Source organism: Sphaerodactylus townsendi, linkage group LG04 (assembly GCF_021028975.2).
Source record: "Sphaerodactylus townsendi isolate TG3544 linkage group LG04, MPM_Stown_v2.3, whole genome shotgun sequence".
Lineage (NCBI taxonomy): Eukaryota > Metazoa > Chordata > Lepidosauria > Squamata > Sphaerodactylidae > Sphaerodactylus > Sphaerodactylus townsendi.
Window position 1 is genome coordinate 102,399,003 of NC_059428.1, and position 26,957 is coordinate 102,425,959.

The following is a 26,957-nucleotide window of genomic DNA, read 5'->3' on the forward strand; positions in this document are numbered from 1 at the left end:
CTACCAGCATGGCCAATTGGCCATGCTGACAGAGGCTGATGGGAATTGTAGTTCCTGAACATCTGGAGAGCCGCAGGTTCCCTACCCCTGTTCTACACCTTACCTCTCATTTTAAAAAACACACACATGTTGTTACAATCACTATTTTGCACATTCTGTGAAATGATAGACGTATAAAAGCCGTTCTGATTTTCTTGGCCAGGCTGTTCCACATGGGGGAACCATCACTGATAATGCTTGTGAAGAGGCAACTGCTGTTCTCTTAACTCAGCTAGCAATGCAGGAGCTTCAGCACTCAAATTGGTAGCTTCATATTGAAGCCAAAGTCCTTTCTCTGGGTTTTACCTGTGAGTCTTTACAAATGTTTACTGCTGGTGAATTATTTCACCAACTAAAAGCTAGATTATTTGAACAGGAATACCAGTTTCTTTTAAATTAAGCACAGAGCTCTTGTTCTCCATTATTTTTTGGAATTGCTTTCCAGAAATTCTATCCTGCTACTTACCTGGACCAACTGGTAAATTATAAACTTAGATGGGTTATGACCAGAGCAAGATGTAACTCCTTTCCCTCAGCTTTACTCCAAGGTCGTTTTTGTAATACCACTCATCTTGAGCGACACTGCCTGTTCTGTCTCCATATACCTGGCTCGCTTGCTCATGTTTTGCTTCACTGCCCTAAACATAATAATCTTAGATCTGACCTGGTTGCATTATTTCCTACAGGATTTGCATCTCTTCCAGACAAAATAAAAATGATTAAGTTACTGAATAATCCTGAGGTAGAAATATACGAAGCTGTAGCCACATTCTTAATATGTGTTTTGCATGCCTTGTAATAATGTTCTTTTAACTGTAACTTTATTGAATTTTAACTGTTTTGGGGTTTTTTTCCCTAATGCCCATTAAAGGTTTCTGAAATCTGAAACTGCTGTTCTCTGAAATCTGAAACTGCTGCTGTGTGGCACCTTTAGAAGGCTTTGCTCTGACAGACAAAGCTGTCACTGTGGACGCAGCAGAGGCTGGCCTGCAGGCAAATTGATCCAACAAGTTCTTTGTAGGCCACTGCAATGAGTATTCTAGGTGCTATCTTACTCTTACTGCATTTTACACCTTCCAATTCCACTTAGTACATTATTTATAGTATACTCTGCATAAGGCAGTTTGTTGTTCACATTGGGTTCTTCCACATTCTCATTGTTGTGGCATGTGTGTCCCAATCGCTTTGGAGGGGGGAGGTTCTTTTCCACATGTTTTGCTCCCTCTAGTAGTTGATTCGATATTACACTTGCCTGCATTTTAAATCTGCAGGGAAATATACTAGGCAGATGGCAATATAATATCAAACAAAACATGTGTGGAATTTAAAAAAACAACCGTGAAGCAATAGGGGCATACAAGTCATGAAAATATGGAAGAGTCCATTGTCTTTTAATTATCTATGGAGTTAAACCACTTTGCCTTCCACATCCTTTCCTAAAGAGACCTAATAACTGCAAAATGTGTTGTCAAAGATTCCTACCCTTTTGCAGAGCTACGAATAATAAGGCTTCTTGTTTGGGAACATAGATGTAATATCATAAGTTCATGTTGACACCATGTTCTACCAACTACAGGTGGATCCATCTACCACACTGTGCAACTTGGATGTAAGAAGACATTTTCTTTTTTGTGGTGTGCAGTTTGACATGGAGGTAGGTCATCCAAAAAGAAGAAAAGTAATTGAAAATGAGTATAAAAGTTTAAAGTGATAATTCTCTGTATGGACATAACTTGCGATACTATGTTTCCATTTAAACTTTGTAGTTAACACTTTTTGTTTAAAAAAATACCATCTTGTCCCATTGTCAGGAACAGCATGCAGAGAATTTCATAACAAGAGGCAATTCAGCTGCCATGAAGTACCCAGAACAGATGGCACTTGCTATTCACAAAGCAGCTAGCCAGTGAGGCACACAAATTCTTTAATGTTCAAATTACAGCCTTGTGCAGTTAGGTGTATCTAAATCCATTGATTTCAATAGCACCCTAGACCAGTGGTTCTCAACCTTCCTAATGCCATGACCCTTTAATACAGTTCCTCATCTTGTGGTGACCCCCAACCCTAACATTTATCCATTTTACACTGATGGAGAACACTGATGCAGAGAATCGTAGGCAACCCCTGTGAAAGGGTCGTTCGACCCCCAAAGGGGTCCCCACCCACAAGTTGAGAACCACTGCCCTAGACCTATTTAATTCTACATGGAATCTGCTGCACAGCATACAAAGGTTCTGGGTTTGGGTGTTGTAGTGGCCAGTTGCCAATGGCATCCATTCCAGTTTGTATGTTGCTTGTGACAAAGATGATGGCGCAACACTTCCACTGTTTCCAGTATGGTTTCAGCCCCCCCCGGATTATATAGTTAATCTTTTCCACTTGAATTAAAAATCCTTTAAATGAATATTAATCAAAATCAGAACAAAATATGTAAATATTATTTTATTGCAAGCAGATTTGAACATCTACTATTTTATACAATCTACAGAAAGGTCCAAAATATGAATATAAAGAATTTTCATTTAGATATCTACAGAAACTAAAGTTTAAAAACAGCACTGAAAATAAGCTTTACATTAATGCACAAGTGTTTGTGTGTATATATATATATATTATATACTTCTTGAGACTGTTTTGATCCAGTTAAGGAAGTGTTATAGATTAGTCTAAACAATAGTATGAAGGCTGAATTATCAGATAAGTGCAGCTATCACTGTACCATTTAAAAGTCTGTTAGTATTTAGTGCTGATGACTTCAGCTATTTTGAATGGTTAATGCACTGATAACTACGTCCCACCATTTTCCAAAAGCATTTTTTGCTGACTCTACTTTACAGAATAAGGGAGCATTGAGAATGACAGAGCACACAACAGGATTTTTAGACACCATGTACAGTTAAAATTCTGTATAATTTTGACAAAGGTAAAGCTATATAAGCTGATGTGTGCAGTTGAGTCGAATACAATCATGTACATTTGTCTCTTTCATAATACTTCAACATATTTTCATTAAAGCTGTTTAAACATGATCCCATTCATTTCACAAAGCAGTACAGATTTCTTCCTTTGATACCTGCCATGCAGTGGGATACACAGACTGATGCAAGCAGTAGGATAAATGGTATGCTTCTTATACTAAGTAGCTGAAGAAAATCATGATTACTCAAGATCCCCCAAATTAAAATAACAGAATCTTACTATTAACCACTTACAAGAATATGTTAGCATCAACTAAAGTACATTTTACTCTTTGAACATTTGGTTGGTTCCCATAAGTTCAAGCACATTTGTTAAAGCATTTGAGAAATTTTCTTGTTAAACGTTTAACCGATTCAAACATACCAATTTGAGTTAAACAGGATGCAGTTTTTCTCCAGATAAATCTCTTATAATCAAGAGCTTTTAAAAAATCGTATTATAACCCTTTGATCCATGCATTGCTTTTAGCAAGAATAATTTTTGCAGACGAACCGATTACTGAGCACAGATCACTGTTCTAGCGTTCTCCCCCTCCTCATACCCAGTCCTTCCATGTGCGGGAAAAAAATTCCACTTCTGCCACAACAGTGAGCCACAAACACATTAATGATCAATTTTATCAACTCAGACCCTTGATCACTTATTCGAATGTGGGAAAACAAATCCAGATTATACTGCATCATCACTGCCAGTCGATCAGTGCTCGCAGAATTTGCAGTTATCAGTCATCCGTTTGGCAGTGAAAATGCTTGTGTACATAAGGATGTGTGTATTCTACGGCGATCTCCGGATTTCAATAGTTTAATTTCTCCCACAACACACCTGAATGTCCAAAATGGAAAGGGCCAAATGAAAGACAGGAGTGCAGAAGTTGTATTTTTTTTTGTACATTTACAGGGAATGTTTTTTAAAGTTCCAATCATTTATGGAATGACCACTTTCAATCAAATTGTTTTCTTCCCCTGAAGTAATACAATGAAAGAAAGCTTCAAAAAAAATATCATCAGCTACCATTAAAGATCCCAGCCTGTTTAGGAAATAGTTGAGATGTACGAAGGTTGCAATATACCCTTCTGTTAATAGGTATAGCAGGAATGCAGCATTTTCAGAACCTCAAGCAAGAGTCTTCTTATTTAAGGCTGAAGGATGGCAATGAAAACATAAACAAACAGGATAAGCCTTACAGAACATAAATATAGGAACAGCAGCAGTTCGTCATGAGCAGCAGTTGTATTGCATTAAAAGCTACTATCCCTATCAAGAGCATGAAAAAAAAAATCAGTGGTTTTGGATGAATCTGACAGAATAACCTACTTCTAATTTTAACATTCATCAGAATTTCAACATTCAATCACAATTCCACTATTGGCTACATTTTTTTTTTGAGATCAAAAACTTATAAGTATAAAACAACTCTCTAAGACATACGCTTAAAAAAATAGAAATGGTGTTAACAAATGTTGCGTAAAACAGATATATAAATAGCTACAGTATTGAAAAATATTTCAGTGCAAAGGCAGTTTTAAGATTTTTTTTAAAAAAATGCATTAAAAATAATTTTGTTAACTACACCCAAACAGATTTGTCACTCCTATAAAATGAATACCCATATCAAGTTGGTTTCAAAAATATATATACATACTCATATATATGTAACCAGTGTTTTATGTAGGGGGCATATTTACCAGACACTCAAGTTTATCATGACAAATAATATTAACTTTATGTATATTATTATCACTTCATACTGACAATGTCACTTTAAAATGCTTCAACTTAGCCACAAATATAGTATGATGCCATGCATCACATGGTGGAAAAAAGGAATTATGGAAGCTATTGCCCATTCCTTCTCGTCTTTGTCTTCTTTGGAAAACTGAAGTTTTCACAATTTGCCTCTTAAAATGCTATATTCTGCCACTCCTCCTATCACTTTGCACAAAAGGTGATAGGGAAGTTCCATATATTTATCCAGAACTTTAATCCCTCTGAAGTGACTCTTCAGGTTTTTGACACCCTAAATAAAACACTGGGTGGGGGTGGGTGGGAGAAACAAGACTGGCATGAGTCTGCTACGACCAAAACCAGATTTCACAGCAAAACTAGAACTGCAGATGGAGGACTAAAGTACAAGCTGGCTATAATAATTTTAAATTATTGGAGCAGCTTTTGTGCAATCACAGCTTTTGGACACATTTTTCCCAGTGAAGTACAGCTGAGCCCCCCTCAAAAAGAGAAAAACACCATCTAGTAGTTATTTAACAAGAAGCAGTAGTCATAAAGCTGTACCTTCATGATACAGTAGCCCTTCTGTTAACCAATTTCCCCACGCTCTTATTTTTTCCCAAAAAGCCAAACTAAAAACTCAATATCAGTTATCTAAAATATTGTATCCTTCTAAAAATTCTTTAAAAACTCAACTACTTCCTTGCCTCAACAGGAAAAAACCATGAGATATCAAAACACTTCCCAAACATTCACACGCACTCTCCATCCCAGAGGTAGCAAAATGGTAGAACACTGGTTCATTTATTGTTGACAAATTGTTGAGAATAATCTTAGGATGAATTCTTAAATTCAATAATTATTTTCAACACAATGTACCTGGCGGCTGCCAACACTTGATAGCCAGCTTGACTTCTTGTCTAAGTAGAAATGTATTGGTCTACTGGGGAGAAACAATCCTAAATAGCGTATGGTCCTACTTGGCGACTTACAATAAAATGGATATTAGAGAGTGTTTCTTGAAAGCAGATTTGCACAAAGGAAACACCAGTTTGTTCTATAGAAAGAACAAAGGACAAAGACAAGTCAGAAACAGCACCTGTTAATATGTTCTCTGTTCAATGCTAGTGCCTGAAAATATTTAACCATTGATTTCAGAAGCAGATCATTGACCAAAGCAACACACTTCAAACAATAAAGGAGAAGTAATGACAGAAGCCACAAACACACAAAGGTTTTGACAGAATGGAGGGAAATTCTAGTGCTGTCAATTCTCACAGTGCCAGACTGTGTAGGTAAATCCATTGCTCCAGCAGTTTAAAACATTAAAAAGCCAGTACTCCTGGAATGATTTATACTCGGTGTTCTTGATCCAGTCTGTCAGATTGTTACACCAGTTAGTAAAACCCAACAACATTTCAATCAATGTTATTAAATGGTTGTCTGCTGGGCTCGGGCGAGTGGGGAATAGTTGTATTTCTTAAAGGCTTGAGTTGGTGATCTGTCATAGAGATGTTTCCAAACCTGAACCCCTTTGATAGTACCCCACACTGGCATTGCAATGTTTATTGGAACAGCCAAAAATACATGGGAGTATTGAATAATCATTGTTTCTCCAACGTGTAAACATTGTTTTTTTAGAACGCGAACTAGACCTTCTTGCTTGGGAATTCTTGTAGTCGTTGCTCCTGTATCTTGTACTCTTTAGAGAGGCAAGAGGTGTAAATTCTGAAAAATGGTCCCGACCATGGCTTGATGTATTCTGCCAAGGAAATACATAATATTAATCAAAATTCATCAAAATAATTAAGTAGACACATTCATTGTGGTTCTATCATTTCAATGGGGCATTATGGCAATACATGTATATAATTTCCAATAGAGAACCGATATTCCTTTTTAAAATGAAAACACTGTCAGAGGGGGGAAGCATTACTATTTTATAGTTTTAGAAAAGAACAGGAATTTAATAATAATGCTTTTGTAGTGTGAGAGCCAGCATGGTATAGTGGTTAAGAGCAGGTGAATTCTAATCTGGAGAACTGGATTTGATTCCTCACTCCTCCACCTGAGTGGCAGAGGCTTATCTGGTGAACCAGATGTGTTCCACACTCCTATATTCTGGCTGGGTGACCTTGGGCTACTTACAGTTCTTCAGAACTCTCTCAGCCCCATCTAGCTCACAAGGTGTCTGCTGTGGGGAGAGGAAAGGAAAGGAGTTTGTAAGCCACCTTGAGTCTCCTTACAGGAGAAAGGTAGGGTATAAATCCAAACTCTTCCTTCTTTTTAAAAATTGTGTTTGTCAAGAATGCAAAGTGTTAAGATGCTTTTTATGCTGAACTTTGGATAACTGATAATATTTTCACAGCTGGATGACTCACATCCTTGACATTTTCTCAAGCCTTTCCAAAGTGTGTAATCAATGTGGATTATTTTAAATTTGAGAGATCACAGATGTACTTTCTGTACTGTCCCCAAAATGAATCAGAAAACTCTAGGATGTTGATTTCCAACAGAAACCATATAGCCTGATGGGGGGCAATTTACAAATGGGGTGGGGGGATAATTGAAACTTTTGGTGTCAACAGGAAGACGTCATCATTTTTACTAGCACTTTCACTCAATTTTAAGCTGCTCACTCTGCTCTAAGGGTAAAATTGCAGCTTTTTCTCCCAAGCCCTTAAAAATGTACACAACAAAATAGAATCAAACCCAAAGAAACCATACTTTGCAGAACCTTTAAAAACTTGTGGAAGATGTCTCAGTTCTCACTGCATCACCCTCCCCATTCGAATTCCTCTTTCCTTTTCCTGGCAACTTCCATATCCTCATCTTTTCTTGCTTCCTTCTCTCCTTCCTACCCACCCACTAATCTATCTTTTCTGTGCCCCATCTTCACCTATTTTAATTATTTATTTACTTCATTCTTTTTTCCACAATGGGAACCCAACACAGTTTACATTATTCTTCTCTTCCCTATCTTATCATCACAATCATTCTATGAAACAGGTTATGCTGAGAATCTGTAACTGGTCCAAGGTGACCCAGTGAGCTTCCAAAGCATAGTGGGGATCCAATCCTGGGTCTCTCAGAGCCTAGTCTGAAACTCTTAACCACTATATCATATTTGTTTTTGTATAGTGGCAGATTTTGAACAGTAGCAAGCAGCCAGGCCTGCCAGTGGTTGCTGGTGGGTCTGGCCCCAATGAGCTTCAAAGGCCAAAACAGGCCCTTAACGCTGCCCATACTTTTCAACGGACAGAAAAGTGTGAAGTTGAGCAATACTGTTATGGTTGCCTAGCAACCCCCACAATGGTGACTGAGAGGGCATTAATTTCTTCAAGTTACAGGTTACAAGTTATTGTTCTTTTTTGGCAGGGTTATAACCTCCCCCATATGTTTTTTAATGATTTTAATTTTTTTCCCTGCAAACCTGGGGCTTTTCAGGTTTGTAGACATATCTGTCATGTCTGTTCATGAAGCCAGTCTCCAATGTTTAATATCTACAGATTCAGTCATGTTGAGAATGAGATATATTGATTAATAAGGTTGGCTGTCTAGCAGTGTTGTTTTTATGTCCTAATTAGTGGCTTTGGATGCATTCGATGAATATACTGTATATTTGATGGGCAGTAGTGGATTAGAAACATTTTTTCTAGGTTGCATCTCCATCTGAAAACACAACAGAATATATGGGAATAGTATGTCTGAACATATTCTTTCAAACCGACATGAAGTGAGCGGATGTGTTCACTGTAAGTGGATGTAGTGATGCTGTCAAGAGAGAATCCATCTTGAAGAAAATTTTCAGCTACCGTATATACTCGAGTATGTCGACCTGAATATAAGTCAAGGCACCTAATTTTGCCCCCAAAAACTGGGAAAACTTGTTGACTCGAGTATAAGTCTAGGGTGGGAAATGCAGCAGCCAGCTTCCCCTGCCCACTTCCATCCGAGGCCCCGCAGGGTCTCTGATGGAGGTGGGCAGGGGATCTCTGAACCCTGTGCTGGGTTTGGATCCAGGCTGGATCTGAGCCCGGAGCAGGGTGCAGCCTGGTCCACTTCCCCTCCCCACCTCCATCTGAGGCCCCGCGGGGTCTCCAATGGAGGTGGGCAGGGGATCTCTGCACCCTGCTCCTCACTCCCCCTGCCATGGCAGCTAGAGTGAGGTTTCTGCAAGGCTTTGACAGCCCCCTCTCTTCCCACCATGGCAGGGGGAGCAAGGCAGAGGCATAGGAAGGGGAATCAGAGCACAGGGCAAAATGGTGCCCAGGCCTGTCTGCAGCGGCCCCCCCTGAGGCCACACCCCTGCCAGGCTGAGCATGAGTGCAAGTGCTCCAGAAGCCCTGGCTACACAGAGCCATACTGACTCTATATGTTAATAAAGGTGGATTTTTAGCAGGCAGTCCTGTCTTTGGGCTATCTTTAAAGTTATGATGAGTATTTTTTAAATTATAATTTTTACCTGTAATGTAGGTTTAACATGTTGTTGTTGCCCTGAGCCTTTTTGGGATGGGCAAGGTATAAAACTAAAATATGCAAATTAATAATTAATAATTAGCATATTTACCAAAGGCTCATGGGTATGCTGTAAAAAAAATTTAAATTCATTTTTAATTTTAGTTTTATACCTTGGCCATCCCAAAAGGGCTTAGGGCAACAACAACATGTTAAGCCTACATTACAGGTAAAAATTATATTTTTTGTGCATTTTATTGCCACTGAACTCTATGTTTCATTTTTCATATCCTTCTTTACTTTCTTCAATAGAGCCTTCTTTTCTTTTATGGTGTGTTTTACCTAGGAGTACTGTCACTTAACCCATGGTCATCCTTGACAGAGGCCTCCTAACACAGATGGTTTTAAAAGGTAATTAGACAGATTTATGGAGGATAGCTATCAATTGATGGCTATTAGGTAAGATTATACAAGAGAACCTCTGCATTTGGAGGCAGTAAACCCTGAATACCAGTGCCTGGGTTTTGTTTGGGGTTTTTTTTTTTTACCAACTTTTAATTTTCAAATAAGGCCAGCAATATCTTTCCTTGAAGACTGTGTTTTCATCTAGCATAGATGCTAAAGACGTGATTTACACTGACGTTTTATGTAATGAGGTTCGAAGTTAATTTTTTTCAGTATAGTACAAGGCTGTAAGGTAAAACAATTAGAAGACAAGACCTGGGCCATTAATGACATGGGAAATTATACCATACCATAGAACTCTGAGAAGAAAAGGTATTTTGATTTTTGTTTAAGCCAGTGTTAAAAATCACCAATTCATTTGTAATATAAATGTTACAGGTTCATTCTCAAAGATAGCTTATGCTTAGATGTGAGACCTGCCACCACTTCTCATTTGAAGTAAAGGAACAATTAGTCAGCAGTGATCGACCAACAGCAAACAGAAATATCGCAGGGGTGGGCGGTATAAAAGTCGAAGAAATAAATAAAAATAAAATAAATAAATAAATTCACATTTCATTAGAGCAGCAATCATGCACATAAATCCTATGAAAATCAAAACAAAACCAACCTTTCAAAACAAAATATCAACTTCTCTATACAACTTACCTGTGTTTGGAAAAAACACTGAAGACAATACTACAATATCAAAACCCTAGAAAGTATATTTCATCTGGCAAAGCACAGCAAAAACTCTGGAGGAAATGGTTTTGTTTGATAGCATCACAGCACACCAATAAAAATTACCAAATGGTAACACGTGCAGGACTGTTACCTATCAATGATCTAATTATGCCTCAGAAGACGAAAGGGTTCCTTCAAGAAGTGGCCCATCGTTGTTCACCAATGCATTTAAAGTTGTTTTATGTTTCATAATCTTCTGCAAGGATGAGGAAAAATACTGAGACTACAGCTTAATATGAGCATCTCAAGGAATTATACAGGAAAATGTAAATGGTAACATTAGGATGGTTAAACTACTATACTGAATTGTGAATACCGATAATGAGAAGCTAACAGGGCTAATGTGCAATAATGTCATTTATAATTTTTGAGTATTTGTAACTTTATATTATTTCTAAGCTTGACATTCATATATGTAGCTGAATCGAATCCATATTAAACAGTACCTAGTGGTACACTGTCATTCATAAGAGACTGCAATACATGGTTCTGAAACAACTTTTGAAAGTTGTCTGTTGCTACGTTTGTCTTGCTACAAACCAATCCTCTCGTTCTCTTCTAGTAAAAAACCTGTGCTATCCTGAATTTGTCATGCCGTCAGTTCAGATGCTAAGGCCTGCTTTCCCCTGATACACCTCCGATATGGATCAAGATAGTACAAGAAAACTCTGGCCTACAGAGAACAAATGCAGACAGTGAAAGGAAGCAAAGAACCACACAAACTAGATTAAGATAAGGAGCTTCTGGGAATAACTCAAGAAAAAGTATTCAGCTGTGCTATACCAGAAGACTACCAAATCATAATTAAGGACCTACAGTACTTTTATCAGTATTCCTTTTGACACAGAAGAATCTCCATGTCATGACTGGAAAGTGTTTGGCGACATTTGGATGAGGCCATCTAATCTTCATAAGAGCATCCTTTGTCTTTATAGCAAAATCCGCCTACCCAACCAACTGCTACCTTCCCCAGTTTGCCCAAAGAATCTACCTCCTTTGTGTCCATCCCCTGTGACTTTTCAGCAGCCAAGTTGCTGCAGATATGAAACAAGCTGATTAATCCTCTCCTCTTTTGTGGCTGGAAAAAACAAACCTTGTTTGTCCTATAACTGGATCCCATCCTTACTTAAAGTCTATCTGCTTTGGTCTGCCCTCTCACAGGGCCAATCAGCCCAACTTATTTGGCAAATTATATGAGGCCCTGCTTTCTTTCTCTTGGCCTCACTAGCAACACCGTTAGTGGATCTCCTTCCTCACTGTAAGATTCTCTGCTGGAATACAGGATAAGTACATATCTCCTCTGCCACATCCCTCACCTACCATCCCTCACTCACTACTCCCTTATCTTCCATTTGAACAAACTCTAGAGAACATGTGTCTGACCACATGTAGTAATACCTGTTGCAGTCTAAGCAGAAGGATAATTTCTTTCCATCCACTGAAAGGGTAAAATGAAGATCACCCATAAAGTTAATATGTGCTATTCTTGGAAAAATAGTTATACTTGTTACCATAACAATTTTGCCATGTGATTCAAATTCTATGGTAACAAATAGTTTAAAAAATCACCTCATTTTCAAAAGAAACTTTTCAGTTCCCTCAACCCTAAAATCCCTGGGCAGTCCAAACTAGAGCTCCAGGTGGCATGACACAGCACCACTTTGGTGTTACTTCACTGCCTCCAAAGGGGCTTCTTGGAGGCACAGGGAGGCAAAAAACAGAAAAGGTCTCCCTGCTGCCCAAAAGCCCTCCTTTGGGCTCTATAGGCTTATGCCGCCCAAAAGGATGGCGTAAGCCTATGCCCTGGGCGGCAGTGTTCTAGTAGGCAAAGGCCAGGTGGAAGCTGACTAATGTCCCCACTACACTGGTGGATGGATGGGGGTGCAGGAGCGCTGACATGGAACTCTGTGTCATGTCTGGCCACTGTGGAGGGGCGTAATGGCTGTCCTCTGGCAGATTTCTCCCTCCACCGGAGTAAGTGACCCAGGGAGGGCAAATCTGCCCATGCAGCCCTGTGCCCCCTCCATAGGCAGTTCTGGGCCCCCCTCTGGATTTGGGTGTTAAAATATATTGATAAAAGAATGCAACTCAATAGTCATTAAAATTCCTTTCCAAAGCAATGATTTCTGATGTCTATAAGAAAACAACAAAAAATTAGCACAGGGCTAAAATCCAAATAAGAGAAACAATTACTTGCACTGGTTTCACACACAGCATTTGGCATTTCAATTCCTTCAATTTCAAATCTTTGAATTCACTTGATGAAGTTTTTAATAAACTGATAAATCAAAATTAGAAAATGAGTGTAAATTTTGAAATAGAACAACAATGAAATCGAGCTATTTACATGTCTTGCTGTTAGAAACCTGAATAATCACGTTAAGTTGAAATGAAGCCACAATAGTGCAAATTTGTAATTAAAATGGATAATTACATATAGTTGACGTAATGACAGAAGGACTATCCATGCATAAATTCCCAGCTAAACATTAGAATTAGGGAAATAGACAAGCATCATCAAACATTCTTGAATCAGCAAAGAAACATGATTTGGTTTGTAATTCATCAAAAGAAACAGATTCCTCCAAAGCTTTTGCAGTTTTAATGATTACAATAGTACAAAGAAAAGAAGTTTGCAGACCTTTTAGCTCTTCTTGAAACAGAGAATGAAACTCACCTCCCCCAAATGTTATGAAAATACATGTGATTGCTTACCACACACAGAAATGATAACTGAACAACATAAGGTGAGAAACAAATTTGAAAAAAATCTGACTTCAATTTTCAGAACTGAAAAAGAAAAGCTCAAAAATAATCACTAACAAAAATATTAGGCTGATATAATCTCAAACATCAGTGACTTAGTGGTCACTGTAGCAACATGAACCACACATTTCCTAATATCAAATTACTGAAACATTTAAAAACCAAAAAGTTTTTAAAAATTAACAAATGCTACAATTTATATTTTATTCACTGAGTATCGCCAAACAAAATTTCTTCAATCTTTTCAAAAACATCAAATTCCATAGAGAAGGACCATGCAAGAAAAAAAAATCCTTTGCATGAAAAACTAAGCGGCACTGGGGGAAAAAAACCCATGCTGCGCCACTTGAAAAGAAAATGCTATTCTGCGCCAAGCTGGAAACAGCAGAAACACCAATTGCTGTGCTGTGGTCCCTCCGTCACATTTTTGTGTGGTGAACAGTCCCACTTAGGTGATTGCAGCGCAAACACTGTGCATTCATCTATGCAAAACCACCAGCACTTAAAGAGAATAGATCTTGAGATGGAAATGCTCTATGATGCATACACAGAATGAGAAAGATGTAGCAAATAATTACTTATGGTATGCAGACACATTTGGAAACACAAAGAGGGAAAGCCTGTTGAAATATTTTAAGCACAGAAATGCTGAAAGTACAGTTGGGGACGCCAAGTATGACAAGCTGCTTGTGACCATGAATGCATTTCACAAAGTCCTCTGAATGAAATGGCCGAGCATGCAGAAAGGCAGGAAAAAAAAGTCACCTTTTGCTCCATTAGAAAGTTAGACTGCTTGAAGTCTGAGAAAGCATAAAGATGGTGGACTGCTCAACAGAAAGGCACTGATGTTTAGTCTGATTTCCCCAGAAGATTGAAGCAAGTACCAGTGTGTATCATTGATAGTTTAAAGCAAGGAAGCAGTTATTTAGGAAAAAGAGGTTGGGAGACAGGAGTACAACGGAGAAGAAAGAGAAGAAACACAAGGAATACATCTGATTAAATGCTAAAAGCTTTCTAGCACATGTAATAAAAAAACATTACTAATGCTAAGCTTAGGGAGAAGATCTATGAGACTATATTACTGAAAACCACTACACTAGACAATACGTCACAGCATGACTATTTCACCATGTCCCTCTTTAGCTGTCTTGCTCAAGTCACCAAGTGCAAAGAGTATTCATGATGTTTGACAGCTTATGGAGGAAGTAACTAGTTCTATGGGAAGCTGTCAAAATGTTAAATAACCCTCTGAATAGCGTTGAACACCCCATTATTTAGCATTGACTTAGTGCCTCGCTTTTAGCTTCTGGTTCTTCTTACAATCTGATCATGCTTTTCAAAATAAATCAATCAGATTAATTCATGGCATTAAAATTAGCACAGTGAGATTTACACATAAAACAGGTATTTTTTCCTGTTACATCATGACCTAAAATTGATAAAGCTTTCCAGAAAGCACGCAAACGAGGACTGCCAAAAGCAAGCCACACTAGAAAATCACAGATGTACCTGGTAACTGCTGCTAATTTTGATCAGCTAATGTTTTCAGTGCAAAATCACACCTTTGAATGTCTGCTACGTGTCCCTCAAAGCCCCCTCACTCTTCTATTTTAGCTAGTTTTCACAGTCAATTTGCAGCCGCAACCAGGTGCTTTTTAGGTAACTGTACTTTCCTCCCCCAAACACCATGTTTGTCTTGCCAATCAGGTATCCTACAGCCAAAACTATGACATCACCACATTATATAATCAATCAGATGTGGCTACGTGGAAATGTAATCACACTTGCACTCTGTCCATCTCCTATAATTATGGGATCCGGTGGTCCACATTCATCATTGATTCAAACATTAATATTTGGCTAAGCAAGCAAGTACACGGGGTAACTCAAGAATGGAACAAACCAGGAGCACCTGCATTAAGTAGTCTAATGGATGTAGTTTTCAGAATGCAATCCTTAAATGCTCTTGACCTCAAGTCCTTTGAACCGAAATGGCTGATTGGCTTGTACATCTTCTAAAGAGAACCTTTTAATGCATTTCCATCAGCATATAAAACAACACAAGGACACTGTACTGTTACCTGGATTCTTTCTGTTGCTGTAGGCCATAAATGCCTGCAAAGAACTTTCTTCAGCACATCTGGAAGAAGGCTCACCGTTATGAGCATTATAATACCCAGCCATGCAGGACCACTAGACAGCATTTGCATGAACACATAGTACATCCTCTGATAATTGAGAAAAGGCCTAATATGTGGAAGAAAACAATAACATGACATTGGTGGTTTCTATGGGCATAAGGCATGAAGGACTATTTCACAAGCATACAGTGGCATATCTCCCCCCACCCCCACCCCCTGCCGTCGCGAGCGTCCGGCCAATGAAGGGGTCTGTGCGGCTCCCCAGCCCTTCCCTACCACCACACGGAGGAGAACCAGAGGCTCCTGTCTCCACTCCCCAGCGCTGCTCCTGCCAAGGATAGAAAGAAAGAGGAGGAGAAAGAGAAAAAAGAGGGAAAGAGAGAGAGAGAGAGAGAAAGGGGGAGAAAGAGGAAAAGAGGGGAGTGAGGGACAGAAAAAGAGAACGAGAGTGGAAGAAAGAGATACAGAAAAAGAGGGAGAGAGGGAAAGGGAGGGAGAGACAGAAAAAGAGGGAGAGAGAGAGAGAGAGAAAGCCAAGCTCTCTCACAACAGGGGAAGCTGCCACTGTCTGCCCATGGCCTGCTTGCCTCACAAAGAGCTGCTGCCACCCGGAGCAGGAGAAAAAGGAGGAAGGGACAGGCAGATTCCAGAGGGGCTGTTGCGCTGTGCTAGCTTGCTACCCCAATGGACCAGACAAGCAGGGTTCGGAGGGTTGTTGCGCCATGTTAGCCCACCACCCTGACTAATCAAGTAGGAAGGCTCTGAAGGAGCCATTGTGCTGTGCTTACCTACCACCCTGTCTGATCAGATTTTGGGGCCTTCATTTTAAATTGGCAAGTCGTACAAAGCAAGAATTTGCTTTATATACTGAGGCAAATAATTTGCCTAGACCAGCATTGCATGGTCTGACTTGACAGAGGCTCTTCAGGGTTTTAAGACAGAGATCTTTTGCAACTCTTTTAAGGCGAAGCCCAGATTGCTTTACTCAGTGCACAACAATTGGCAGGCATGGGAAACAGCTGATCTCTGCAGCACCGCCTTGCAGATGGCCCAGAGAGCAACCTACAGCTTTTTAAAACCTGCAGGATCAGATGGCCTGAACAACCAATACACTCTCATCTGGCCACATATAACTGCTGACTCTGACCTGGCTCCTCGCTCTGAGCAGTTTTACATTCAGTATGGGTTGAGCCATTACAGAATTCCCAGGGCTTGAATCCAGCTGCCACTGGGATGAAGGACCTTCTCCACATAAAATGTGCTATCTGCCCCACCAAAGCTGAACTCACTCAAAATGTTCAGAAGTTACAGGTCTACTCTTTTCTGGTGTGATTGACTAGCACCTTGAATCAGGAGTTTTAACATATAAAGCAGAAACCTGAAAGCAGAGCCACACAAATGCTGTGGAAATGCTGGTCTTACTAGCATATATTGCCTCATGAGAAACCAGGGGAAAAGGCTGCACAGGGGGAAAAGAACAAATCTGGCAAGAGCTGAAGGTGAAATCATAGTGACCTCATCTGTATGCCCTCCCTCAAGTACAGGATGAGGTAACTTTTCAAGTCCAATTTGGTTTCTGCCTGAAATGGGTGGAACTTCACCTTTGACATAAACCCTAGCCAATTTTGGAACACAGAACTCTCAAAACAATCACTTCAAGCCACAGAGACTTGGTTTTCAGTTTAAAGGGAAAGGTCAGCTGTCTTAGCATCAGTTATTGGCAGAAACTCTTCCAGACTACAGCTGTGGTCACCATGATGTGACCTCAAGTATAACTTTCACTATATGTACTACACAATCCACAATTTGTACAATTTTGAGATTGAAACAGATATTTGTGTTACAATTTACAGCAATTTCTTACCAGATAATCCCTCCCCAGAGGAGAGAAAATACAACGTAGAATAGTAGTGATCCCCAGATCACAAAATGATTGATCCATGTCCAGTGGTGTGTATCCAGTGCAAGCTGTATGAAAAGACACCAAAAATCAAAATCTCAAGTGCAGGAAGTTATAAAAGGATTGTGCAAGTGGAAAGCAACTTACCAAACACCAATACAAATAGATCCTTTCTTTATTACAGGTATTATATGGACTCTGAATTAAAAATCAGCCACTTTTAGAAATAATTAAGAAAGTACTTTATTCTGTGATGCTCTGTTGCTTTGGTGGTGAACTTTGACAAGGGCAGTGGGGGAGTGAGTCAGCAGAGAAGCTATGACAGGAACACCAATCAACCAGCAAAATAGAAAGAAATCACCACCAAACGAAGTTGCCCTCTTAGGTTCCCTTGCATTGTGCTTCTGCCAGTCATTAACTGACAGACAGAGCATCTTACCTGTTTTTTCCATGGAGTACATGCAGAATCGCCACTTCTGCTATGCAATTTTGCCTGCCTGTCTTGGGTTTTTCAAAGGCCAGCTTAGTCTACTCTGTAATGTGCCTGGCCACTTGGGGATCCCAAACAATTTTCTGGGTCCATTCGGCCTGCCTTATGAGGTTGCCAAATGTCTCCTTGTGCTTGCTCTGTGACAATATTATTTGTCTATGTGCTTAAGCAATTTTTGAAGCATTGCCCTTTTAAGAGAATGATAGAGACACCCTGCCCGAGCGGCAGTTTTCCTGGAGCCAAGCCTTCAGAGCCGGCAGGGGAAAGGAAAAGACAAGTGGGTGAGTGAGGGGAGTAATGGGCGGCGGTGGGTGGCTGCCGTGTATAAAACTGAGGGAGGGCTTTTTTCGGCACAAAAACTGTGCCTTCAAGAAAAAAAATTCGGCTTATACTAGCTGAGTATATATCTACATTTATGTGTATTGACACCCATGTGAGATTCCCTATTGCTGCTGCCAAATCAGTTACTTTGCACAAGTCTCTCAACCCCAGGCTGGAAAGGACTCCATGAAGTAGGGGAAATTTGAGACAATCCTAGACTGTCCTTTGCATGGTGGATCGCAGAATCCAAGCCAGGGATGGTATTCCCTGAAAGCATTACTTAATTGGATAAAACAGGCAAAAAGGTTCCACTGAAAACATGGATATTAATCACAAATAAAATTAGGTTAGTAAGTACCTAGCAACAAACTAAACAAAATATTACTTAAACATGCATACGTTCATTTTACAGTATAATATGGTTTACCTTTCTAAATCAGTGGACTTAGAAGGGCATAACTATGCTTGGGATTGTCTCGTAATACAAGTATGATGTGCAGCTATTGAAAACTGTCCTTACTTAATGGAATAAAGTCGGATATAACTGGACTGGATATTCCCTCTCTTTTTTTCTCCTTCATCACTTTGTCTAGTGCTGCTGAGTTTTTTAAAACCAGGAACAGGTTTTTAACAGTCTTGTGGCCACTCATTATATTGTGTAATATTCTAGGCCTTCCTTTTCTATTCTATGTCCAGTGATCCCTTTATCCTTTCAAAAGTCTCTCCTGTTATATTTCATATGTTCCAGGGTTAAGAAACAGTTTCTGGAGCTGAGTTTTGCTTCAAGTTAAACTCTGGAGGGGTGTGTGTGTCTCTTTTGATTGCTTCTTATGACAGAAATATTGTTGTTCATTTAAGAGGAATGACAAGGTTCAAAAGCTGTATTGCTAGTATTTTAACCAACAGTTTCAGAAAAGGTACATTAGAAGTGTTTCGCACATACGAATATTATCAAGGTTCTATGTGAAGAAAGGATATTTCTGAGAAGTGATACTAATTGGCCTTGCATAGTTGCTACCCACATAGAAGATCTTACCTTCAGAGTAACAGTAAATACTAGTACAGTGAACACCAGTGTCCCAAAGGTCCAATTTCCAAACATCTGTGAAGGAAAAAGACATACGTCCTGAAGAAGGTTGGACAATGTGTTTCAGCAAAGCAAAGTGAGTCCACACACTTAAGACTTTAATAGGAACACCAGCTACCACTATTAGAAGAGTTGATATAAAGCCTGCAGGCCATCTTTCATATCATATGATACCATAAATACAGTGAGTGTTTTGTTTTGCTATACCCCTTGGCACCCTCATTGTGTTCATAGTGTTCTTATCATTTGTCCACTTCTACATCTAGCCAAAGTTACTTTGGAACCATCTGCTACATTTTTAATCCTACCCTTTCTTTAAAGAGTTCAGAGCAGTAAACAGGGTTTTCACCTCCTCCACTTATCCTGTGAGGTAGGTTAGGCAGAAAGGGACTGACAGAAAAGTGCACACTGAATTTCATGTGGAAATGGGAAACTGAATCTAGGTCTTCCCTTGCTTCATAAAAAATATCTAAAACCACCACACCAGCCTTTTAAAAGAAAAATCCCATAAGATTTGGTTGAGATTGAGAATAAAGGACAGCTGCAATCCAATCCACAAAAGGTTAATCTCGTCTTTGGTACCTGATAATCCCTGCCCATTCCAGGAATTCTTCATACTACTTTTATCATTTAAAACAATGTAAGATTTTGAAACTGACAAATGGACACAGATGCAAGAATTAGACTTATTTGTTAATTTTATTTATATCCTACCTTTCTCCCCAGTGAAGACTCAAATACATTTTGGAAATTTCAGTCTACCAATTAAGCAAAGACATGTGGCTAAACTGAAATTCAGTGGCCACTGGTTTAGAACATGTGGAAACAGAGGATAGGGATTGATATGGATAAACTGATTTACCCTCAAGAAAAGAAGAGGAGGAGTCTGGATTTATACTCTGTCTTTCTCTCCTGTAAGCAGATTCAAGGCGGCTTACAAACTCCTTCTTCTTCCTCTCCCCACAATAATCACCTTGTAAGGTATGTGGGCAGTGGTGGGATTCAAATAATTTAACAACTGGTTCCGGTGGTGGCATTCAAATAATTTAACAACCAGTTGTTTACAAGTGCTGTTTTAACAACCAGTTCTACCGAACTGGTGCGAACCTGCTGAATCCCACTACTTATGTAGGGCTGAGAGAGTTCTGAAGAACTGTGACTAGCCCAGCAGGAATGTACCCATGGAGAAAACAAATCTGGTTCACCAGATAAGAATCACCTGCTCAAAAGGAGGAATGGGGAATCAAAACTGATTCTCCGGACTAGAGTGTATCTGTTCTTAACCACTACACCATGCTGGCTCACATTCCTCTGAAGGAGGTAAATGGAATATCTATTGCTAATTTTTGTGTCTTCATAAAGGTGTGAGGCTCAAGAATTTGGGATTGTGGGATAATAAATAGAAACAAATTTCTCATTTCTAAATCAGAAGGTACTGTCTATTCTCTGTATGCAACTGTTACAGGCATAGAAGGATTTATTAATGCAGGGTTTTTTAATGCCAGAACTAAAACAAATGCTACTTGTACAATCATACATTTTTTGGCAAATGGGCTTGCACTATGTTCTAACAATATGAATTGACATTAAGACTACATCAAGTCAAGTTGATTCTTCTCCCACAAGCTGCACTTTTAAGTGGAATTTAGTTCTTGGTGGAATCCGCAATTAGTATTTAACTAGCTTGTCTCTCTCAATTTGCAAAGCTGACAACCCAATTATAAATTATAACTGCAAAACAACACTCCTTTTAAATTCAGCCTTATTTTTTAAAGAGGCAAATGTCATTCAGAAGAGAGTGGCCAAAAATCTGGAGTTCTGGCTGCAGCTCCTATATTACTGCAATCAACCTAGCCACTGTGTAGCTGCTGATTATTTTGTTGTGCTGCAGACTCTTTCCTCATGAGATCTGCTATCAGGAGAATGCTGTTACTATTGCCCATGACAATAACAGCACAACAGATGATGAGTGACTGCATAGCAAGTCAATACTATTATTTAGCAAGTACCTTTTAAACCCCCTCCCTGGACCTCCATGGCCCAGGCTAGCCAGATCTCATCAGTTCTCACAAGCTAAACAAGGTCAGCTCTGGTTAGTATATGGATAGGACACCACAAAGGAATAACAGGGGTGCTATGAAGGAATGCAATGCCAAACCATTTGTTAGTCTCTTCCCTCAAAAACCCCTTAAGGGATTGCCATAAGCTGGCAGGAGAAGGGGTGTATGTATGTGTATAAAGTACCATCAAGTTGCAGCTGACTTATGGCAACCCCCTCATGTAGAACCTAAAGAAGAGGTACCAATTTTTCCTGCCAGCTAGAAGATGTTTCGAGAGACTAACTGCTGTTACAAATGAAGGTACAAATGTCATTATGAATTCAATGTTCCCAGCATAATACATTTGTTACTATTTTTTCCTCAGAGGATACCAACTCCTTATTTTACATTGTGACACAGATATTACTTAAGCACTCAAATATTACTTACCTGCACAACTGGAAAGCTATGCCTAACGCTATATTACTTTTTGTTCTCTGGCTTAGTGATAGACTAGAAGCAAAATTGAACAAAGGAATGGTGTTGGCAGTGTTTGAACTGAATTGGTATTATCTCATATTTCAGACCTGATATCAAAAAGTACATTTCTTCAGTGATCAGCCATCACTGATCTATACCATGGAACTGCAAAGATTTCATTCCCAGTAATTCAAGGCCTTGACCCATGCAGACATGCATTTTAGTATTTTTCTATTAAGAGTTCCAAATTCCTGTTTTATGAATGTTGTCTTATAAATTCATCTTAATTTTCCTCATCTAGCTATCTCAATTGCCTTTGTTCCTTCCCAAATCTGACTACTGACACATTTAGTCTCTTATTGGGTTTTCCAACCTGTGGGGCCATCAACTGGTGGTTTTGGCTTCAATCTCCACCAAACCATGGCCACACAGCCCAGAAAACCCACAACAGCCAGTCGATTCCAGCCATGGAAGCCTTCAACAATACAATATTTAATTGTTCTAATTTGTGCAAGATGGTATAAACAGAACAATGTACAATTAATTGAACAAGAAGAAAAAGTAATTGAAAAGCAGGATGTGCAACATACACTTTTTTAAAAAAACTTTTTTTGTTTCTGAAAACTATAACCTCATTTGTTACTTTTAAAGAGCAAACAAAGAGAGGTCAAAGTTATTATTTCAACACAGCAGGGCAGGAAAGAATATTTCCCAGAAACCCACATCTGATCTGTTCTAGGAAAAGCAGAACACACACATCATGACAAAACCACAGTAGTCTTACCATGTGAGTGGTGGCTGTCATTAGCTGAGGATAGGAAGAGAAGCAAGTAGCAAAAAAGAAAAAAAAAGCAAGACACAAATAAAATAGACCACATAAATGTTAACATGCAAATAAAAAGCAGAAAGACCTTAAAATTGTACTTGGCGGGTTAGATCCAAAGCTTTAGAGCAGTGGTTCCCAAACTTATTTGGCCTACCGCCCCCTTTCCAGAAAAAATATTACTTAGCGCCCCCTGGAAATTAATTTTTTTACTAGAGGTACAATAGCAGGGTAAACAGAAAGATGCTTAATGGCATTAGTTGTTTCTACCTGTGGCCATCACCACCCCCCTGGATCGCTGCAGCACCCACCAGGGGGCGGTGGTGCCCACTTTGGGAATCACTGCTTTAGAGCATAGGTGTCAAACTCGCGGCCCTCCAGATGTTATGGACTACAGTTCCCATCATCCCCTGCCAGCATCATGCTGGCAAGGGATGATGGGAACTGTAGTCCATAACATCTGGAGAGGCGCAAGTTTGACACCTGTGCTTTAAAGGATGTCTGCAGAAGACATTTTTCAATGTCGGCTTTCCCACAGCCTCCCGAAACAGCTGGCAATAGTCAGAAAGTCTACAGAACAGTATAGAGTGGGGGCACAAGGGGTTTCCCACAAGAAGGAAGAGTTTGCAGAAATTGTCCTAATAATCTTGGGAGGTGGAGGTTGCAGAAGCCTTAGTTCTAACCCGGTGCCACTTTATAACAAATAGAAACAGAATGCTTTGAATGGATTGTGCAGTCCGTCCAAATTAACATTGACATTTATCGCTAGATTTGAGTGCCTGTTTCTTAAAAAGGAAGTTATGAATAAGTCAAGCAATTGAAAATATAAAGTATGCAGCACTGGCAAAATGAACCACGTTAAAAATATACAATCCCTTTTACAAATGTATTTCTCCTAAATGGTATTGCATCTACTTACTCACCTCCACATATAGAATCTAGGCTTTGCCACGCCCTCCCTCACCCTACAAACATACCAGCTTTTTCTATTTACAAATGATGATGTGAGCTTGAAATAAATTATGAAACAGTGGATTACACTGAAAGAAGAGAAGGAGTCACAGAAGTTCGATATTAGTCCCCCCCCCCCCGACTTTTCCAGCGCAGCGTCAAACTTGCTAGATACTAACCTGTCCATTGCTGGTCACAGTTGTGTTGTCAAACAAGAAATAGGCACCAAAAAAAAAGACCATAGCATCAAATAATCCCAAGAATGTCCAGTAAATAAATACACGCCAGCGCAGGAGGGCATTCTTGGCAACATCCCTGAATAGTGACACAGAGAATTATTTTGACAGGTTTAATGTGCTGGACAAAGAAATGAAAAGTTACATATGTTTTCTTGATCAACGCAAATGTATTTATCCAGAATGTGGGGTTTTTTTTGTTTCTCCTTGTCCAGTACTGTGTACATATTGTATGCCCGTGCTATCATATCATATCATATATCATATCACATCTCTTCCCTTCTAAATAAACACATTGTTAACCCCATCTTAAATAATAAAAAATGACACTAGAGGTCTCCAGAACATTTGCTTTCTTTTCAATATGCTCCTCTTCCTAACCGCAATAACTTCAGAGTTTTTTTAAACACCTCTTCTATAAAATATTAGGTTCTCTGATAAAAATGTTACACATATCAATCATGTTATTACGATGATTTATTACCAGTGATTTAACTGGTTTCACAGAAAATGATTCATAATTACATTGTGAGAGTATTATTAGAATGTTTTATTTAGTAACAAGAAAGCTGAGCTGAAGTTAATTTTCCCATGCCCTCTGAATTGGAATAGATCTGTGTGCTAATACAACTGTCTGGGACATATAGTACAAGTCGAATGGAAAACACAGCCGCAAAACAGGGAAACAAATAAATGGGAGCGGACTAACGATCTCTATTTACTGACATCAACACATGAGACAAAATATACTTTTGAATCTCCCTCTTACCAATTGTGGAATGGAAAAGACTTATTTTAAAATCAAGTAATGTTGTCCATTAATTGTGGGAAACCAAAATGCATTTTTTAAAAAGGGTTATTATGATTCAATGACTTCTATTACTCTAAGTACATGCAAATTAATGCAATCTTAAAAGGACTATTTGTTGGACTACTTTCCCAAGTGACACCAAGATCACCTAGTATCCTTTTAATGAAGAAACAATGGAAAATGTGGCTACCACCCGACTATTTAAAGAATGCAGTGATTAAATTTATATGCAAGCACCCTCATAATTATTTTTCAAACCAGGGCCTTCTGTGTAATGATAATGATATTATAGAAGCTCCCCACCCCCGAATAGGTTGACTTTCAATTTTTTGGGGGAAATAGAGCATCATTAAGTTTGCTGGTATTATTTTTTTCAGTTGTCTATTATGTTTTGACTCCTACATGTGTACATTTTTATATTTAAAAACACAAGCACATTTTTTAGCCACCTTGCAGGTCTACAAGATGTAAAAGTAGGGTTCTAATAAATCCAGCTGCTGCTGCCTGTTCTTGTCCACAGTGGAAAAATATCCACTTTTTAATCCAAGTGTATGGAGGTGGCTTGGTTACCCCCTCTGTATTCACCTCCTTGGCAGGAAGAGCTGGCAACTCCTCCCACTCTTTGGAGCCAGAAGAGAGTCAGATGAGGTTCAAAGGAATGGAAGGATCTTGGTGGCTTTGGGGGGGACACATGGCAGTGGGATGGGGAAGAGGGCTGTCGATAGGCTCTGTCAGCAGATCTGGTCTCCAGCCCTGAAACCTACAAGAGACTGGGAGGAGGAACTTTGCAGAGAAGGGATAGCTGTAGGCTTCCTAGGCAGGCTTAACACTCAGTCCTTCCAAGAAGCATGGCTGGGTGGAGCCCAGGAAGAATTCTCAGCTTTTGACCCAGTCAGCCAAGGAACTGTCAATCAGGAAGGCCCCACCTTCAAGACAGGATTGGAGGAGACCGAGAAGGCCTCTCCCCAAGGAGTGCCTTCAAAAAGGCAGACTGAGGAAGAGCCAGATCCATCTCTAGGCATATGTGGGAAGGTGCTGGAGAGTGGGTGATATTAACCCCCTCACACACTTTTATTTACCAAGATTCTTCAGAAGCAAGAAGAAAAGGGGAATCCTGGTGCTGAACGCCAGGAATAGACACCAAGATGGTGGCTGTAGCAGACAGGATTCTGCTTTATGTACTTCTTTATTAAAAGTTACTAATATGGTTGGAAGTGTTACATTATTATGTTTTAAATGACTATCTAAAATAACTGCTTATTTCAAAAAACAGAACTCTTTTTCACCAAGCCTTTAAAAAATCCCACATAGAGAGCATTTCTACTCAAGGTACATTCCAGAGTCTTTGGGCTGCCAAAGTTAAGCAAGGTTCCCCTAGCTTGTCTCGAGCAACCAGCCGAACATTTTACTAACTCTTTACTTATTTTTAAAACTCACCTGTACAGTGTAGGGTCTCGCTTGAGCGTATCTGAACTGACATGCTGTTCCATTAGACTATACAACAGGATAGGAAGGGAAGTGAAGCTGATATTGTACAGGGTAAGATACGCAGTATCATACAAAGGCTGTAGATAGAAAATAGATTATATTAAGCAGATATAGTTTGACGGTAATAGTACAGATTGAAAAGGGGAACTGATGAAGCAATCCTGGAGAAGCTTCCAAAGTATAATGTCAATCACGCCTTTATTAGCATAAATCAAGATAATACAAGCTCATGTATATAAAAGTCAAGTTAATTCGTGCAGAGAAACGCTTGCACACTCATGTAGATATGCTTATAATGTACTAATATAGTATAAATAGCGCAATTAGCAGTAATAAAAACAGGAATAAGTTAACACTTTAAAATGGTTGTCAGGAATGTTATATCAGCATTATAGAAGTATAATGTCCATTATCCAGTATCATTCTCCTAATTCTCCAACTTCATTAAGATGCTGCCTTTATTAATTTAGCCCTCATCTGAATAGCACTTCTGGTTGCCAAACACCTTTAATAAACTAACTAAATACATAGGGTACCTTTCCTCATAGGGGCTCAGGCGGCTTACAGTATGGGATTCTAACAATAAAACCTGACTAGAAAACTGCAATCAATTAGTTCCATGTATTTGAAATGAGCATTATCCAACCAAATGTGTAGCAATTCCAAGCACCATTTATTGTGGTGGGTATAAGATTCTTCATCTTCCCATTAAGATCACTGGAACATTAAAGTGCTAATATCCTTAATGGGGGAAGGGGTGATCAACCTCACAAGTTATGTTATTTGTGTAGTGATTTCATTTATTTTTAATAGCTTTCAATATAATCCAACTCTTAGATTGCTGTCATCTCAGACAAGTATAACAGTAGCATGAGGTAGTGGTCAGTCATCTTCTAATGGACTGGCAAAGAACTATGTTCTCAGGTGCTCTTGGCTAACAAAGCTAACAGCCTTAAAAGGCAAGAAATGGTAAGTATTTTACAACCATATCACTTGCTCACTCAAAATCTGCATCCTTGGAAGAAATGAAGTAAT

The 26,957-nt window shown here is 39.2% G+C and overlaps 1 protein-coding gene across 7 annotated transcripts in view; it reads right to left on the minus strand.

Annotated features, from left to right (window-relative positions):
- Positions 1 to 2,471: 2,471 nt before the first annotated feature.
- Positions 2,472 to 26,957, minus strand: part of ATP11A (ATPase phospholipid transporting 11A) — a 139,947-nt gene continuing 115,461 nt past the window's right edge. For 2 of the 7 annotated variants that reach the window (XM_048493165.1, XM_048493171.1), the window contains 7 exons: positions 25,872 to 25,999; positions 23,567 to 23,702; positions 22,398 to 22,421; positions 19,044 to 19,109; positions 17,161 to 17,264; positions 15,237 to 15,402; positions 2,472 to 6,505 (listed from right to left, as the gene is read on the minus strand). In XM_048493165.1, coding sequence (XP_048349122.1) covers positions 6,248 to 6,505; positions 15,237 to 15,402; positions 17,161 to 17,264; positions 19,044 to 19,109; positions 22,398 to 22,421; positions 23,567 to 23,702; positions 25,872 to 25,999 — 882 coding nt within the window. In that variant the 3' untranslated portion in view covers positions 2,472 to 6,247. Of the gene's footprint in view, positions 6,506 to 13,920; positions 14,010 to 15,236; positions 15,403 to 17,160; positions 17,265 to 19,043; positions 19,110 to 22,397; positions 22,422 to 23,566; positions 23,703 to 25,871; positions 26,000 to 26,957 lie in introns of all 7 variants that reach the window. The other 5 variants (XM_048493168.1, XM_048493167.1, XM_048493169.1 and 2 more) reach the window with 5 other exon arrangements.